Source organism: Crinia signifera, chromosome 6 (assembly GCF_055691185.1).
Source record: "Crinia signifera chromosome 6, ASM5569118v1, whole genome shotgun sequence".
Taxonomy (NCBI): domain Eukaryota; kingdom Metazoa; phylum Chordata; class Amphibia; order Anura; family Myobatrachidae; genus Crinia; species Crinia signifera.
Window position 1 is genome coordinate 289,346,119 of NC_139222.1, and position 18,988 is coordinate 289,365,106.

At 52.9% G+C, this 18,988-nt stretch overlaps 1 protein-coding gene across 1 annotated transcript in view; it reads left to right on the top strand.

Moving 5' to 3' along the window:
• Positions 1-18,988, top strand: part of ATRNL1 (attractin like 1) — a 656,009-nt gene that overhangs the window by 400,957 nt on the left and 236,064 nt on the right. Inside the window, exon 26 of the mRNA XM_083149894.1 lies at positions 13,900-13,961. Coding sequence (XP_083006020.1) covers positions 13,900-13,961 — 62 coding nt within the window. The remainder of the gene's footprint in view (positions 1-13,899; positions 13,962-18,988) is intronic.

Genomic DNA, 18,988 nt, shown 5'->3' on the forward strand with positions numbered 1-18,988 from the left:
TATCCCCCCTGTACCCCTGTGTGTGATCACCTGGTGCAGGTGTAAGGATGAGACCCCAGCAGCCCTATCTCTGTAATCCCCCTGTACCCCTGTGTGTGATCACCTGGTGCAGGTGTAAGGATGAGACCCAGCAGCCCTATCTCTGTAATCCCCCTGTACCCCTGTGTGTGATCACCTGGTGCAGGTGTAAGGGTGAGACCCCAGCAGCCCTATCTCTGTAATCCCCCCTGTACCCATGTGTGTGATCACCTGGTGCAGGTGTAAGGATGAGACCCCAGCAGCCCTATTTCTGTAATCCCCCCTGTACCCCTGTGTGTGATCACCTGGTGCAGGTGTAAGGATGAGACCCCAGCAGCCCTATCTCTGTAATCCCCCTGTACCCCTGTGTGTGATCACCTGGTGCAGGTGTAAGGGTGAGACCCCAGCAGCCCTATCTCTGTAATCCTCCTGTACCCCTGTGTGTGATCACCTGGTGCAGGTGTAAGGGTGAGACCCCAGCAGCCCTATCTCTGTAACCCCCCCTGTACCCCTGTGTGTGATCACCTGGTGCAGGTGTAAGGATGAGACCCCAGCAGCCCTATCTCTGTAATCCCCCTGTACCCCTGTGTGTGATCACCTGGTGCAGGTGTAAGGATGAGACCCCAGCAGCCCTATGTCTGTAATCCCCCCTGTACCCCTGTGTGCGATCACCTGGTGCAGGTGTAAGGATGAGACCCCAGCAGCCCTATGTCTGTAATCCCCCCTGTACCCCTGTGTGTGATCACCTGGTGCAGGTGTAAGGATGAGACCCCAGCAGCCCTATGTCTGTAATCCCCCCTGTACCCCTGTGTGTGATCTCCTGGTGCAGGTGTAAGGATGAGACCCCAGCAGCCCTATCTCTGTAATCCCCCTGTACCCCTGTGTGTGATCACCTGGTGCAGGTGTAAGGGTGAGACCCCAGCAGCCCTATCTCTGTAATCCCCCTGTACCCCTGTGTGTGATCACCTGGTGCAGGTGTAAGGGTGAGACCCCAGCAGCCCTATCTCTGTAATCCCCCTGTACCCCTGTGTGTGATCACCTGGTGCAGGTGTAAGGATGAGACCCCAGCAGCCCTATGTCTGTAATCCCCCTGTTCCCCTGTGTGTGATCTCCTGGTGCAGGTGTAAGGATGAGACCCCAGCAGCCCTATCTCTGTAATCCCCCTGTACCCCTGTGTGTGATCACCTGGTACAGGTGTAAGGATGAGACCCCAGCAGCCCTATCTCTGTAATCCCCCCTGTACCCCTGTGTGTGGTCACCTGGTGCAGGTGTAAGGATGAGACCCCAGCAGCCCTATCTCTGTAATCCCCCCTGTACCCCTGTGTGTGGTCACCTGGTGCAGGTGTAAGGATGAGACCCAGCAGCCCTATCTCTGTAATCCCCCCTGTACCCCTGTGTGTGATCAACTGGTGCAGGTGTAAGGATGAGACCCCAGCAGCCCTATCTCTGTAATCCCCCCTGTACCCCTGTGTGTGATCACCTGGTGCAGGTGTAAGGATGAGACCCAGCAGCCCTATGTCTGTAACCCCCCTGTACCCCTGTGTGTGATCACCTGGTGCAGGTGTAGGGATGAGACCCCAGCAGCCCTATCTCTGTAATCCCCCCTGTACCCCTGTGTGTGGTCACCTGGTGCAGGTGTAAGGATGAGACCCCAGCAGCCCTTTGTCTGTAATCCCCCTGTACCCCTGTGTGTGATCACCTGGTGCAGGTGTAGGGATGAGACCCCAGCAGCCCTATCTCTGTAATCCCCCTGTACCCCTGTGTGTGATCACCTGGTGCAGGTGTAAGGATGAGACCCCAGCAGCCCTATCTCTGTAATCCCCCCTGTACCCCTGTGTGTGATCACCTGGTGCAGGTGTAAGGATGAGACCCCAGCAGCCCTATGTCTGTAATCCCCCCTGTACCCCTGTGTGTGATCACCTGGTGCAGGTGTAAGGATGAGACCCCAGCAGCCCTATCTCTGTAATCCCCCCTGTACCCCTGTGTGTGATCACCTGGTGCAGGTGTAAGGATGAGACCCCAGCAGCCCTATCTCTGTAATCCCCCCTGTACCCCTGTGTGTGATCGCCTGGTGCAGGTGTAAGGATGAGACCCCAGCAGCCCTATCTCTGTAACCCCCCCTGTACACCTGTGTGTGATCACCTGGTACAGGTGTAAGGATGAGACCCCAGCAGCCCTATGTCTGTAACCCCCCTGTACCCCTGTGTGTGATCACCTGGTGCAGGTGTAAGGATGAGACCCCAGCAGCCCTATGTCTGTAATCCCCCTGTACCCCTGTGTGTGATCACCTGGTGCAGGTGTAAGGGTGAGACCCAGCAGCCCTATGTCTGTAATCCCCCCTGTACCCCTGTGTGTGATCGCCTGGTGCAGGTGTAAGGATGAGACCCCAGCAGCCCTATGTCTGTAATCCCCCCTGTACCCCTGTGTGTGATCACCTGGTACAGGTGTAAGGATGAGACCCCAGCAGCCCTATGTCTGTAATCCCCCTGTACCCCTGTGTGTGATCACCTGGTGCAGGTGTAAGGATGAGACCCCAGCAGCCCTATCTCTGTAATCCCCCCTGTACCCCTGTGTGTGATCACCTGGTGCAGGTGTAAGGATGAGACCCCAGCAGCCCTATGTCTGTAATCCCCCCTGTACCCCTGTGTGTGATCACCTGGTGCAGGTGTAAGGATGAGACCCCAGCAGCCCTATCTCTGTAACCCCCCTGTACCCCTGTGTGTGATCACCTGGTGCAGGTGTAAGGGTGAGACCCCAGCAGCCCTATCTCTGTAATCCCCCCTGTACCCCTGTGTGTGATCACCTGGTGCAGGTGTAAGGATGAGACCCCAGCAGCCCTATCTCTGTAATCCCCCCTGTACCCCTGTGTGTGATCACCTGGTGCAGGTGTAAGGATGAGGCCCCAGCAGCCCTATCTCTGTAATCCCCCCTGTACACCTGTGTGTGATCACCTGGTGCAGGTGTAAGGATGAGACCCCAGCAGCCCTATCTCTGTAATCCCCCCTGTACCCCTGTGTGTGATCACCTGGTGCAGGTGTAAGGATGAGACCCAGCAGCCCTATCTCTGTAATCCCCCCTGTACCCCTGTGTGTGATCACCTGGTGCAGGTGTAAGGATGAGACCCCAGCAGCCCTATTTCTGTAATCCCCCCTGTACCCCTGTGTGTGATCACCTGGTGCAGGTGTAAGGATGAGACCCCAGCAGCCCTATCTCTGTAATCCCCCCTGTACCCCTGTGTGTGATCACCTGGTGCAGGTATAAGGATGAGACCCCAGCAGCCCTATCTCTGTAATCCACCCTGTACCCCTGTGTGTGATCACCTGGTGCAGGTGTAAGGATGAGACCCCAGCAGCCCTATGTCTGTAATCCCCCCTGTACCCCTGTGTGTAATCACCTGGTGCAGGTGTAGGGATGAGACCCAGCAGCCCTATCTCTGTAATCCCCCCTGTACCCCTGTGTGTGATCTCCTGGTGCAGGTGTAAGGATGAGACCCAGCAGCCCTATCTCTGTAATCCCCCCTGTACACCTGTGTGTTATCACCTGGTGCAGGTGTAAGGATGAGACCCCAGCAGCCCTATCTCTGTAATCCCCCCTGTACCCCTGTGTGTGGTCACCTGGTGCAGGTGTAAGGATGAGACCCCAGCAGCCCTATGTCTGTAATCCCCCCTGTACCCCTGTGTGTGATCACCTGGTGCAGGTGTAAGGATGAGACCCCAGCAGCCCTATCTCTGTAACCCCCCCTTTACCCCTGTGTGTGATCACCTGGTGCAGGTGTAGGGATGAGACCCCAGCAGCCCTATCTCTGTAATCCCCCCTGTACCCCTGTGTGTGGTCACCTGGTGCAGGTGTAAGGATGAAACCCCAGCAGCCCTATCTCTGTAATCCTCCCTGTACCCCTGTGTGTGATCACCTGGTGCAGGTGTAAGGATGAGACCCCAGCAGCCCTATGTCTGTAATCCCCACTGTACCCCTGTGTGTGATCGCCTGGTGCAGGTGTAAGGGTGAGACCCAGCAGCCCTATGTCTGTAATCCCCCCTGTACCCCTGTGTGTGATCACCTGGTACAGGTGTAAGGATGAGACCCCAGCAGCCCTATGTCTGTAATCCCCCTGTACCCCTGTGTGTGATCACCTGGTGCAGGTGTAAGGATGAGACCCCAGCAGCCCTATCTCTGTAATCCCCCCTGTACCCCTGTGTGCGATCACCTGGTGCAGGTGTAAGGATGAGACCCCAGCAGCCCTATCTCTGTAATCCCCCCTGTACCCCTGTGTGTGATCACCTGGTGCAGGTGTAAGGATGAGACCCCAGCAGCCCTATCTCTGTAACCCCCCCTTTATACCTGTGTGTGATCACCTGGTGCAGGTGTAAGGATGAGACCCCAGCAGCCCTATCTTTGTAATCCCCCCTGTACCCCTGTGTGTGGTCACCTGGTGCAGGTGTAAGGATGAGACCCCAGCAGCCCTATCTCTGTAATCCCCCTGTACCCCTGTGTGTGATCACCTGGTGCAGGTGTAAGGATGAGACCCAGCAGCCCTATCTCTGTAATCCCCCCTGTACCCCTGTGTGTGATCACCTGGTGCAGGTGTAAGGATGAGACCCAGCAGCCCTATGTCTCTAACCCCCCTGTACCCCTGTGTGTGGTCACCTGGTGCAGGTGTAAGGATGAGACCCCAGCAGCCCTTTGTCTGTAATCCCCCTGTACCCCTGTGTGTGATCACCTGGTGCAGGTGTAAGGATGAGACCCCAGCAGCCCTATGTCTGTAATCCCCCTGTACCCCTGTGTGTGATCACCTGGTGCAGGTGTAAGGATGAGACCCCAGCAGCCCTATCTCTGTAATCCCCCTGTACCCCTGTGTGTGATCACCTGGTGCAGGTGTAAGGATGAGACCCCAGCAGCCCTATCTCTGTAATCCCCCTGTACCCCTGTGTGTGATCACCTGGTGCAGGTGTAACGATGAGACCCCAGCAGCCCTATCTCTGTAATCCCCCCTGTACCCCTGTGTGTGATCACCTGGTGCAGGTGTAAGGATGAGACCCAGCAGCCCTATCTCTGTAATCCCCCCTGTACCCCTGTGTGTGATCACCTGGTGCAGGTGTAAGGATGAGACCCAGCAGCCCTATCTCTGTAATCTCCCCTGTACCCCTGTGTGTGATCACCTGGTGCAGGTGTAAGGATGAGACCCCAGCAACCCTATCTCTGTAATCCCCCCTGTACCCCTGTGTGTGATCACCTGGTGCAGGTGTAAGGATGAGACCCCAGCAGCCCTATCTCTGTAATCTCCCCTGTACCCCTGTGTGTGATCTCCTGGTGCAGGTGTAAGGATGAGACCCCAGCAGCCCTATCTCTGTAATCCCCCCTGTACCCCTGTGTGTGATCACCTGGTGCAGGTGTAAGGATGAGACCCCGGCAGCCCTATCTCTGTAATCCCCCCTGTACCCCTGTGTGCGATCACCTGGTGCAGGTGTAAGGATGAGACCCCAGCAGCCCTATCTCTGTAATCCCCCCTGTACCCCTGTGTGTGATCACCTGGTGCAGGTGTAAGGATGAGACCCCAGCAGCCCTATCTCTGTAACCCCCCCTGTATACCTGTGTGTGATCACCTGGTGCAGGTGTAAGGATGAGACCCCAGCAGCCCTATCTTTGTAATCCCCCCTGTACCCCTGTGTGTGGTCACCTGGTGCAGGTGTAAGGATGAGACCCCAGCAGCCCTATCTCTGTAATCCCCCTGTACCCCTGTGTGTGATCACCTGGTGCAGGTGTAAGGATGAGACCCAGCAGCCCTATCTCTGTAATCCCCCCTGTACCCCTGTGTGTGATCACCTGGTGCAGGTGTAAGGATGAGACCCAGCAGCCCTATGTCTCTAACCCCCCTGTACCCCTGTGTGTGGTCACCTGGTGCAGGTGTAAGGATGAGACCCCAGCAGCCCTTTGTCTGTAATCCCCCTGTACCCCTGTGTGTGATCACCTGGTGCAGGTGTAAGGATGAGACCCCAGCAGCCCTATGTCTGTAATCCCCCTGTACCCCTGTGTGTGGTCACCTGGTGCAGGTGTAAGGATGAGACCCCAGCAGCCCTATCTCTGTAATCTCCCCTGTACCCCTGTGTGTGATCACCTGGTGCAGGTGTAAGGATGAGACCCCAGCAGCCCTATCTCTGTAATCCCCCTGTACCCCTGTGTGTGATCACCTGGTGCAGGTGTAAGGATGAGACCCCAGCAGCCCTATCTCTGTAATCCCCCTGTACCCCTGTGTGTGATCACCTGGTGCAGGTGTAACGATGAGACCCCAGCAGCCCTATCTCTGTAATCCCCCCTGTACCCCTGTGTGTGATCACCTGGTGCAGGTGTAAGGATGAGACCCAGCAGCCCTATCTCTGTAATCCCCCCTGTACCCCTGTGTGTGATCACCTGGTGCAGGTGTAAGGATGAGACCCAGCAGCCCTATCTCTGTAATCCCCCCTGTACCCCTGTGTGTGATCACCTGGTGCAGGTGTAAGGATGAGACCCCAGCAACCCTATCTCTGTAATCCCCCCTGTACCCCTGTGTGTGATCACCTGGTGCAGGTGTAAGGATGAGACCCCAGCAGCCCTATCTCTGTAATCTCCCCTGTACCCCTGTGTGTGATCTCCTGGTGCAGGTGTAAGGATGAGACCCCAGCAGCCCTATCTCTGTAATCCCCCCTGTACCCCTGTGTGTGATCACCTGGTGCAGGTGTAAGGATGAGACCCCGGCAGCCCTATCTCTGTAATCCCCCCTGTACCCCTGTGTGCGATCACCTGGTGCAGGTGTAAGGATGAGACCCCAGCAGCCCTATCTCTGTAATCCCCCCTGTACCCCTGTGTGTGATCACCTGGTGCAGGTATAAGGATGAGACCCCAGCAGCCCTATCTCTGTAACCCCCCCTGTATACCTGTGTGTGATCACCTGGTGCAGGTGTAAGGATGAGACCCCAGCAGCCCTATCTTTGTAATCCCCCCTGTACCCCTGTGTGTGGTCACCTGGTGCAGGTGTAAGGATGAGACCCCAGCAGCCCTATCTCTGTAATCCCCCTGTACCCCTGTGTGTGATCACCTGGTGCAGGTGTAAGGATGAGACCCAGCAGCCCTATCTCTGTAATCCCCCCTGTACCCCTGTGTGTGATCACCTGGTGCAGGTGTAAGGATGAGACCCAGCAGCTCTATGTCTCTAACCCCCCTGTACCCCTGTGTGTGGTCACCTGGTGCAGGTGTAAGGATGAGACCCCAGCAGCCCTTTGTCTGTAATCCCCCTGTACCCCTGTGTGTGATCACCTGGTGCAGGTGTAAGGATGAGACCCCAGCAGCCCTATGTCTGTAATCCCCCTGTACCCCTGTGTGTGATTACCTGGTGCAGGTGTAAGGATGAGACCCCAGCAGCCCTATCTCTGTAATCCCCCTGTACCCCTGTGTGTGATCACCTGGTGCAGGTGTAAGGATGAGACCCCAGCAGCCCTATCTCTGTAATCCCCCTGTACCCCTGTGTGTGATCACCTGGTGCAGGTGTAACGATGAGACCCCAGCAGCCCTATCTCTGTAATCCCCCCTGTACCCCTGTGTGTGATCACCTGGTGCAGGTGTAAGGATGAGACCCAGCAGCCCTATCTCTGTAATCCCCCCTGTACCCCTGTGTGTGATCACCTGGTGCAGGTGTAAGGATGAGACCCAGCAGCCCTGTCTCTGTAATCTCCCCTGTACCCCTGTGTGTGATCACCTGGTGCAGGTGTAAGGATGAGACCCCAGCAACCCTATCTCTGTAATCCCCCCTGTACCCCTGTGTGTGATCACCTGGTGCAGGTGTAAGGATGAGACCCCAGCAGCCCTATCTCTGTAATCTCCCCTGTACCCCTGTGTGTGATCTCCTGGTGCAGGTGTAAGGATGAGACCCCAGCAGCCCTATCTCTGTAATCCCCCCTGTACCCCTGTGTGTGATCACCTGGTGCAGGTGTAAGGATGAGACCCCGGCAGCCCTATCTCTGTAATCCCCCTGTACCCCTGTGTGTGATCACCTGGTGCAGGTGTAAGGATGAGACCCCAGCAGCCCTATGTCTGTAATCCCCCTGTACCCCTGTGTGTGATCACCTGGTGCAGGTGTAAGGATGAGACCCAGCAGCCCTATGTCTGTAATCCCCCTGTACCCCTGTGTGTGATCGCCTGGTGTAGGTGTAAGGATGAGACCCCAGCAGCCCTATCTCTGTAATCCCCCCTGTACCCCTGTGTGTGATCACCTGGTGCAGGTGTAAGGATGAGACCCCGGCAGCCCTATCTCTGTAATCCCCCCTGTACCCCTGTGTGTGTGATCATGTGAATACGTCCTTCCTCTATCCCACTGTTCTGCTTCCCCATACACTGCGCGGGTCTATACACGCCCCCACACCGGTATACATGCCCTATACCTATACGTGGATATTCCAGTCCTCAGGATGGTAGGCCCTAATGACAATGCGCTGCTTTAACCTTTGTCATTTTCTATTAATCTGTGAGTCCCATTTCCTCCCTTCTAATGATAATGACATTACTGACTGATACATGACCGCAGCTTAATGCAGGAATTTTCTGTATCATTAAGCTGCTGATACTTCCAGGCATTAACATCATACAGTGCCCTATGTGTGACCAGGGCAAACACAAAGATGGAACAAGACGGGGTGCAGAGTCTGTGCGGAGAGCAAGCTCAGTGCCCTATGTGTGACCAGGGCAAACACAGAGGGAACAATACGGGGTGCAGAGTCTGTGCAGAGAGTGAGCTCTGTGCCCTATGTGTGACCAGGGCTAATACACAGAGGGAACAAGACGGGGGTGCAGAGTCTGTGCGGAGAGCAAGCTCAGTGCCCTATGTGTCACCAGGGCAAACACACAAAGGGAACAAGACGGGGGTGCAGAGTCTGTGCGGAGAGCGAGCTCAGTGCCCTATGTGTGACCAGGGCAAACACGCAGAGGGAACAAGACGGGGATGCAGAGTCTGTGCGGAGAGCGAGCTCAGTGCGCTATGTGTCACCAGGGCAAACACACAAAGGGAACAAGACGGGGGTGCAGAGTCTGTGCGGAGAGCAAGCTCAGTACCCTATGTGCGACCAGGGCAAACACACAGAGGGAACAAGACGGGGATGCAGAGTCTGTGCGGAGAGCCAGCTCAGTGCGCTATGTGTCACCAGGGCAAACACGCAGAGTGAACAAGACGGGGGTGCCGAGTCTGTGCGGAGAGCGAGCTCAGTGCCCTATGTGTGACCAGGGCAAACACACAGAGGGAACAAGACGGGGGTGCAGAGTCTGTGCAGAGAGCAAGCTCAGTGCCCTATGTGCGACCAGGGCAAACACACAGAGGGAACAAGACGGGGATGCAGAGTCTGTGCGGAGAGCCAGCTCAGTGCGCTATGTGTCACCAGGGCAAACACGCAGAGTGAACAAGACGGGGGTGCCGAGTCTGTGCGGAGAGCGAGCTCAGTGCCCTATGTGTCACCAGGGCAAACACACAAAGGGAACAAGACGGGGGTGCAGAGTCTGTGCGGAGAGCAAGCTCAGTGCCCTATGTGCGACCAGGGCAAACACACAGAGGGAACAAGACGGGGATGCAGAGTCTGTGCGGAGAGCCAGCTCAGTGCGCTATGTGTCACCAGGGCAAACACGCAGAGTGAACAAGACGGGGGTGCCGAGTCTGTGCGGAGAGCGAGCTCAGTGCCCTATGTGTGACCAGGGCAAACACACAGAGGGAACAAGACGGGGGTGCAGAGTCTGTGCAGAGAGCAAGCTCAGTGCCCTATGTGTCACCAGGGCAAACACACAAAGGGAACAAGACGGGGGTGCAGAGTCTGTGCGGAGAGCAAGCTCAGTGCCCTATGTGCGACCAGGGCAAACACACAGAGGGAACAAGACGGGGATGCAGAGTCTGTGCGGAGAGCGAGCTCAGTGCGCTATGTGTCACCAGGGCAAACACGCAGAGTGAACAAGACGGGGGTGCCGAGTCTGTGCGGAGAGCGAGCTCAGTGCCCTATGTGTGACCAGGGCAAACACACAGAGGGAACAAGACGGGGGTGCAGAGTCTGTGCAGAGAGCAAGCTCAATGCCCTATGTGTCACCAGGGAAAACACACAAAGGGAACAAGACGGGGTTCCGAGTCTGTGCAGAGAGCAAGCACAGTGCCCCATGTGTGACGAGGGCAAACACGTAGAGTGAACAAGACAGGGGTGCAGAGTCTGTGCAGAGAGCGAGCTCAGTGCCCTATGTGTGACCAGGGCAAACACGTAGAGTGAACAAGACGGGGATGCAGAGTCTCTGCAGAGAGCGAGCTCAGTGCCCTATGTGTGACGAGGGCAAACACACAGAGGGAACAAGATGGGGATGCAGAGTCTGTGCAGAGAGAGAGCTCAGTGCCCTATGTGTGATGAGGGCAAACACGCTGAGGGAACAAGACGGGGGTGCAGAGTCTCTGCAGAGAGCGAGCTCAGTGCCCTATGTGTGACGAGGGCAAACACACAGAGGGAACAAGAGGGGGGTGCAGAGTCTGTGCAGAGAGCGAGCTCAGGGCCCTATTTGTGACGAGGGCAAACACGCAGAGGGAACAAGATGGGGGTGCCGAATCTGTGCGGAGAGCCAGCTCAGTGCGCTATGTGTGACCAGGGCAAACACGCAGAGTGAACAAGACGGGGGTGTCGAGTCTGTGCGGAGAGCGAGCTCAGTGCCCTATGTGTGACCAGGGCAAACACACAGAGGGAACAAGACAGGGGTGCAGAGTCTGTGCAGAGAGCAAGCTCAATGCCCTAAGTGTCACCAGGGCAAACACACAAAGGGAACAAGACGGGGTCCCGAGTCTGTGCAGAGAGCAAGCACAGTGCCCTTTATGTGACGAGGGTAAACACGTAGAGTGAACAAGACGGGGGTGCAGAGTCTGTGCAGAGAGCGAGCTCAGTGCCCTATGTGTGACCAGGGCAAACACGTAGAGTGAACAAGACTGGGAGGCAGAGTCATGGTTTTGTCCAGTAAAGAAGGAGTTTGCTTTTGCAATCCAACCTAAATCACCCCCTACTGTAAGTTTGTTTGTAGAAATCATTGCACGGTAATATCATGTGCTGCCTGTTACACGCGTGTGTCTGTGTGTACCCTATATCCGCCCTGGCAGGTCCTTGTGCCTGTTACACGCGTGTGTCTGAGTGTACTCTGTAACCTGTATCCGCCCTGGCAGGTCCTTGTGCCTGTTACACGTGTGTGTCTGTGTGTACCCTGTATCCGCCCGGCAGGTCTTGCTGCCTGTTACATGCGTGTTTCTGTGTGTACCCTGTATCCGCCCTGGCAGGTCCTGCTGCCTGTTACACACGTGTGTCTGTGTGTACCCTGTTTCCGCCCCGGCAGGTCCTGCTGCCTGTTACACGTGTGTATCTGTGTGTACCCTGTGTACGCCCTGGCAGGTCCTGCTGCCTGTTACACCCGTGTGTCTGTGTGTACCCTGTATCCGCCCCGCCAGGTCATGCTGCCTGTTACATGCGTGTGTCTGTGTGTACCCTGTATCCGCCCCGCCAGGTCCTGCTGCCTGTTACACGCATGTGTCTGTGTGTACCCTGTATCCGCCCCGCCAGGTCCTGCTGCCTGTTACATGCGTGTGTCTGTGTGTACCCTGTATCCGCCCCGCCAGGTCCTGCTGCCTGTTACACAAGCAGCTCCAGGTACTGTACCATTATGGTGACTCGGAGAGACAGGCTGCAGGTGTACCCTGCGGAGGATCTATACCAATGTCGCAGCCGATGGTTCTCCTACTGACACCCACCAGTGCCGATGCCAATTCCTGCATGTTAAGTCGTACTAGGTGAAGATGTGCATAGCAACCAATCAGGTGCTGCCTATCCTTTCATATGGAATAACAGATAAATAATTTCTCCTATCTGATTGGTGGATCTGAGCAATGTATCCACTTTTCCTTTATTCATGGTTGGATACATCTCCGGCTCGGTGTGACCGCGTGACAATGTCATTCCCATCCGCACTCAACGACACGCAGGATAATGACCCCACTGTGGATGTCACCATTATCCCTACAGCCAGGAGAGGAAGCTGGGAACAGGTCCCAGCATTATACCTGATACATTAATAATGTAATAATATAGAATGCTGCTTAGCCTAATGAGCAGATTTCCGCAGGATACAAGTCCCTCTCTCTGTGTAATGTCATTTCCCGCAGCAGCAGTCAGGCCCTGGCTGGTCACAGTGCACTGAGCAATGGCTGCTCCCGGTCCAGCGCACATGTCCTGACTCTCATCTTAGTGCATGCACGGACTATGTAAAGACCGGAGCCGGACAAGACCTCGGACCAGACATCAAAATCTGCAGTCCGGAGCTTGTAGTGTTCGGTCCTGGGGATGTCTTGTCAAGGGGGTCCCTGTGATTGCTATCACCAGGGACATGGGTAAGCCTCTCCATGTGGTCCGGACCGTCCGGTTATTGCTACATGCCCGGACCATACAGGGAGGCTTCATTCTCCCCCTCCTCCCCCCCCCCACCTGTTTTCTGTAGCTGTGCACCTTCTCACCCAGCCAGCAAATGCTTTCTGTAGCTGTGCACCATCTCACCCGGCCAGCAAATGTTTTCTGTAGCTGTGCACCTTCTCACCCGGCCAGCAAATGTTTTCCATAGCTGTGCACCATCTCACCCAGCCAGCAAATGTTTTCTGTAGCTGTGCACCATCTCACCCAGCCAGCAAATGTTTTCCATAGCTGTGCACCTTCTCACCCAGCCAGCAAATGTTTTCTGTAGCTGTGCACCTTCTCACCCGGCCAGCAAATGTTTTCCATAGCTGTGCACCTTCTCACCCAGCCAGCAAATGTTTTCTGTAGCTGTGCACCATCTCACCCAGCCAGCAAATGTTTTCCATAGCTGTGCACCTTCTCACCCAGCCAGCAAATGTTTTCTGTAGCTGTTCTCTTACTCACCCAGCCAGCAAATGTTTTTTGTAGTGGTGTACCATCTCACCCAGCCAGCAAATGTTTTCCATAGCTGTGCACCATCTCACCCAGCCAGCAAATGTTTTCCATAGCTGTGCACCATCTCACCCAGCCAGCAAATGTTTTCTGTAGCTGTGCACCATCTCACCCAGCCAGCAAATGTTTTCCATAGCTGTGCAGCTTCTCACCCAGCCAGCAAATGTTTTCTGTAGCTGTTCTCTTACTCACCCAGCCAGCAAATGTTTTCTGTAGTGGTGTACCATCTCACCCAGCCAGCAAATGTTTTCCATAGCTGTGCACCATCTCACCCAGCCACCAAATGTTTTCCATAGCTGTGCACCATCTCACCCAGCCACCAAATGTTTTCTGTAGATGTGCACCATCTCACCCAGCCACCAAATGTTTTCCATAGCTGTGCACCATCTCACCCAGCCACCAAATGTTTTCCATAGCTGTGCACCATCTCACCCAGCCAACAAATGTTTTCTGTAGCTGTGTACCATCTCACCCAGCCAGCAAATGTTTTCTGTAGCTGTTCTCTTACTTACCCAGCCAGCAAATGTTGTCCATAGCTGTGCACTATATCACCCAGCCAGCAAATGTTTTCTGTAGCTGTGTACCATCTCACCCAGCCAGCAAATGTTTTCTGTAGCTGTGCACCATCTCACCCAGCCAGCAAATGTTTTCCATAGCTGTGTACCATCTCACCCAGCCAGCAAATATTTCTTGTAGCTATGCACCATCTCACCCAGCCAGCAAATGTTTTCTGTAGCTGTGTACCATCTCACCCAGCCAGCAAATATTTCTTGTAGCTATGCACCATCTCACCCAGCCAGCAAATATTTCTTGTAGTTATGCACCATCTCACCCAGCCAGCATACTGTATGTACCTCATGTGAGGCTGGAGATGAGTTCTGACCAGTTCCTTCTTACATTTCAGATCGCCTTCTCACAGCATAACACCATCATGGACCTGGTGCAGTTCTTTGTCACCTTCTTCAGGTAAAATCTCACTGTGATTAGAGGTCTGTAAAATAATCTGGTTCCGAGCAATGGTGGTCTTAGAGATATAGCCATACTGTATACCCCACTGTACATACTGTATATACCACACTGCACATACTGTATACCCCACTGTACATACTGTATATACCACACTGCACATACTGTATATACCACACTGCACATACTGTATATACCCCACTGCACATACTGTATATACCACTGTACATACTGTATATACCACACTGCACATACTGTATACCCCACTGTACATACTGTATATACCACACTGCACATACTGTATATACCCCACTGTACATACTGTATATACCACACTGTACATACTGTATATACCACACTGCACATACCGTATACTGTATACCCCACTGTACATACTGTATAGACCACACTGTACATACTGTATAGACCACACTGTACATACTGTATAGACCACACTGTACATACTGTATAGACCACACTGCACATACTGTATATACCACACTGCACATACTGTATAGACCACACTGCACATACTGTATATACCACACTGCACATACTGTATATACCACACTGCACATACTGTATAGACCACACTGTACATACTGTATATACCACACTGTACATACTGTATATACCACACTGCACATACCGTATACTGTATACCACACTGCACATACTGTATATACCACACTGCACATACTGTATATACCACACTGCACATACTGTATATACCACACTGCACATACTGTATAGACCACACTGTACATACTGTATAGACCACACTGTACATACTGTATATACCACACTGTACATACTGTATATACCACACTGCACATACCGTATACTGTATACCCCACTGTACATACTGTATATACCACACTGCACATACTGTATATACCACACTGTACATACTGTATATACCACACTGCACATACCGTATACTGTATACCCCACTGTACATACTGTATATACCACACTGCACATACTGTATATACCACACTGTACATACTGTATATACCACACTGTACATACTGTATATACCACACTGCACATACTGTATAGACCACACTTTACATACTGTATAGACCACACTGCACATACTGTATATACCACACTGCACATACCGTATACTGTATACCCCACTGTACATACTGTATATACCACACTGCACATACTCTATATACCACACTGTACATACTGTATATACCACACTGCACATACTGTATATACCACACTGCACATACTGTATATACCACACTGCACATACCGTATACTGTATACCACACTGTACATACTGTATATACCACACTGCACATACTGTATATACCACACTGTACATACTGTATATACCACACTGTACATACTGTATATACCACACTGCACATACTGTATATACCACACTGCACATACTGTATATTCCACACTGCACATACCGTATACTGTATACCACACTGTACATACTGTATAGACCACACTGCACATACTGTATAGACCACACTGCACATACTGTGTATATACCACACTGCACATACTGTATACCACACTGCACATACTGTATACCACACTGCACATACTGTATATACCACACTGCACATACTGTATAGACCACACTGCACATACTGTATAGACCACACTGCACATACTGTATTGACCACACTGCACATACTGTATAGACCACACTGCACATACTGTATACCACACTGCACATACTGTATGGACCACACTGCACTTACTGTATGGACCACACTGCACTTACTGTATAGACCACACTGCACATACTGTATAGACCACACTGCACATACTGTATTGACCACACTGCACATACTATATATACCACACTGCACATACTGTATAGACCACACTGCACAGACTGTATACCACACTGCACATACTGTATAGACCACACTGCACAGACTGTATGGACCACACTGCACATACTATATATACCACACTGCACTTACTGTATAGACCACACTGCACTTACTGTATAGACCACACTGCACTAACTGTATAGAGCACACTGCACATACTGTATAGACCACACTGCACACACTGTATAGACCACACTGCACACACTGTATAGACCACACTGCACACACTGTATAGACCACACTGCACATACTGTATAGACCACACTGCACATACTGTACTTTATATACCACACTGCACATACTGTGCTGTATAGACCACGCTGCACATACTGTATTTACCACACTGCACATACTGTATAGACCACACTGCACATACTGTATACCACACTGCACATACTGTATGGACCACACTGCACATACTGTATGGACCACACTGCACATACTGTATGGACCACACTGCACATACTATATATACCACACTGCACTTACTGTATAGACCACACTGCACATACTGTATACCACACTGCACATACTGTATAGACCACACTGCACATACTGTATGGACCACACTGCACATACTATATATACCACACTGCACATACTGTATAGACCACACTGCACATACTATATATACCACACTGCACTTACTGTATAGACCACACTGCACTTACTGTATAGACCACACTGCACTAACTGTATAGACCACACTGCACTAACTGTATAGACCACACTGCACATAATGTATAGACCACACTGCACATACTGTATATACCACACTGCACACACTATAGGAATAAGAATTCATGTAACCAGTCCTAGTGTTACAGATTGTACCAAGCTTTACAGACTGATAAAGTAGAGAATCAATTCTAACGGTCATCTCAAAGACTGCGCTGAATAGATGACTGCTACAAGCTGATTGGCTGCTTTGGGACATGTACTCCAAGGCTTTCTCCACCTCCCCTGTGTGATTGGCGTGTTCTCACCCTAACGCTGTGTCAGGTTCTGCCAAGTGCCAGGCGATTGCTGAGGACAGTTCCATCAGGAGGGGCAGCCATGCTAACAAATGGGGGGATTGAAGAAAGTGCATAGAGTTCAGTTTGCTTGGAGCGTGGTTATATGGCGTTGTGGCACAAGGGCACATTTATAGGGGCATGGTCTATTGCATAGCGGTAATGTGTACTAATAACGCCAGTCTGCGGGTGATCCGCTGCACAGGGAGCGTCTGTCAGCCAGCAGTGGTGTTGTCTAATAGGCCTTGATTCCTTCCTGCGCCAGCCCGATCGCTGGCATCTAATGCAGAAGAGGAACATAGCAGAATAGAGGAACCGTGATGCCCCAGGTGTAATATATCTCCCTGAGATCCCCTACAAAATGTAGTCTAAAGACAGAGGCTTGCCTCATTCTACATATATATAAAGGGGTCTGCGGTAGATAATCAGAGGCATCTGCTGCACCCAGCCTGAGCTGAGGTCCACATAGAATGCCACCAGCCGGTATGGATCAAGAGCAGAGGTTATATAACTGTGCACACACAAAGAAACTGTGACCGGACGCCTGCCCTTACGCTCTGGCTACGCCCTTTGGGTCCACGGATGGCGGTTCCTGGTCTCACGGGACCGGGCCAATAGGGGATCTCCTGTTACCGCCAGTAACTGCCTGTTACTGACTCCACCCACAATGCAGTGGGCGGGGTTATCGCTGCCACCACCAGACTCCTCAAACGTGGCGCCTGGAACCACGGTTACCTTAGGCCCAAACGCTGGCACCCGAGTACTACCTGCTGGGGTGTATGCATTGACACGCTGCTGACACACCCCCGACTGGCGTCGGTTGGTTCCCCACTGGTCACGTACCAGACCTCTGCTTCGGTAGCTGGCAGAGCGGAAGTTGGAGATGCTGGATCCTTGTACCCAGAACAGCCGGAGAACGGAATTATTGCAGTAATTCTGTTAGTTGTAAGATGAAAGCAGTCGTCTTGAGGCAAGAAGATGTTTAAATTGCTCAAATATAAGCCCTTAAAAGGACCCTCTCCTAGATCTCTCTAGGAGCACAGCACACAGATGTTACAGCGTACAGGCAGAAGTACCACTTTACAGGCAAACCTTGTGCCTCTTTATCCAAAATCCACACAGCATAACACATTGGGTAATCCCACCCTGTTCTCCCCACCCAATCAGCATTGTGCAGGAGGTGTACATGCCTGGGACATTTACATTCATATATCAATTGGAACATTTTCTTGTCATAAATAGATCCAGATTACATGTCAAAGGGTTCAATCCAATTTCCTTAGAATATTTACCAAATGGACAGGAAAGCATGGCTTCCGTGACACATCACATACACAAGTCTCCCTACTAACACCTTTACACAGGAACTACAGACACAAAGCCTTCTACCTGCGGCGCAGTGTCATTGTCCAGACATTCTGTTAGCAAAAGGACTATTTAGCATCTCATTTCCTCATCACAGAGACTGCTAGATTCCTTCCTCCAGAAATTAACAATGTGCATTTTAAGTCCAGAATGCATTCCTCAATATTTTATACAAAATACTGTATATGGTGCAGTCCCAGCTCAGTGCTGAACATATATTTCATAAATACATATACTGTACTTTGTGCCTTGTGCCCAGCAGCAGGCTTCACCTCACAGCAGCGCTGCAGCAGGAGACCTGTCCCAGCTCAGTACCGCAGCAGGAGACCTGTCCCAGCTCAGTGCCGCAGCAGGAGACCTGTCCCAGCTCAGTGCCGCAGCAGGAGACCTGTCCCAGCTCAGTGCCGCAGCAGGAGACCTGTCCCAGCTCAGTGCCGCAGCAGGAGACCTGTCCCAGCTCAGTGCCGCAGCAGGAGACCTGTCCCAGCTCAGTGCCGCAGCAGGAGACCTGTCCCAGCTCAGTGCCGCAGCAGGAGACCTGTCCCAGCTCAGTGCCGCAGCAGGAGACCTGTCCCAGCTCAGTGCCGCAGCAGGAGACCTGTCCCAGCTCAGTGCCGCAGCAGGAGACCTGTCCCAGCTCAGTGCCGCAGCAGGAGACCTGTCCCAGCTCAGTGCCGCAGCAGGAGACCTGTCCCAGCTCAGTGCCGCAGCAGGAGACCTGTCCCAGCTCAGTGCCGCAGCAGGAGACCTGTCCCAGCTCAGTGCCGCAGCAGGAGAC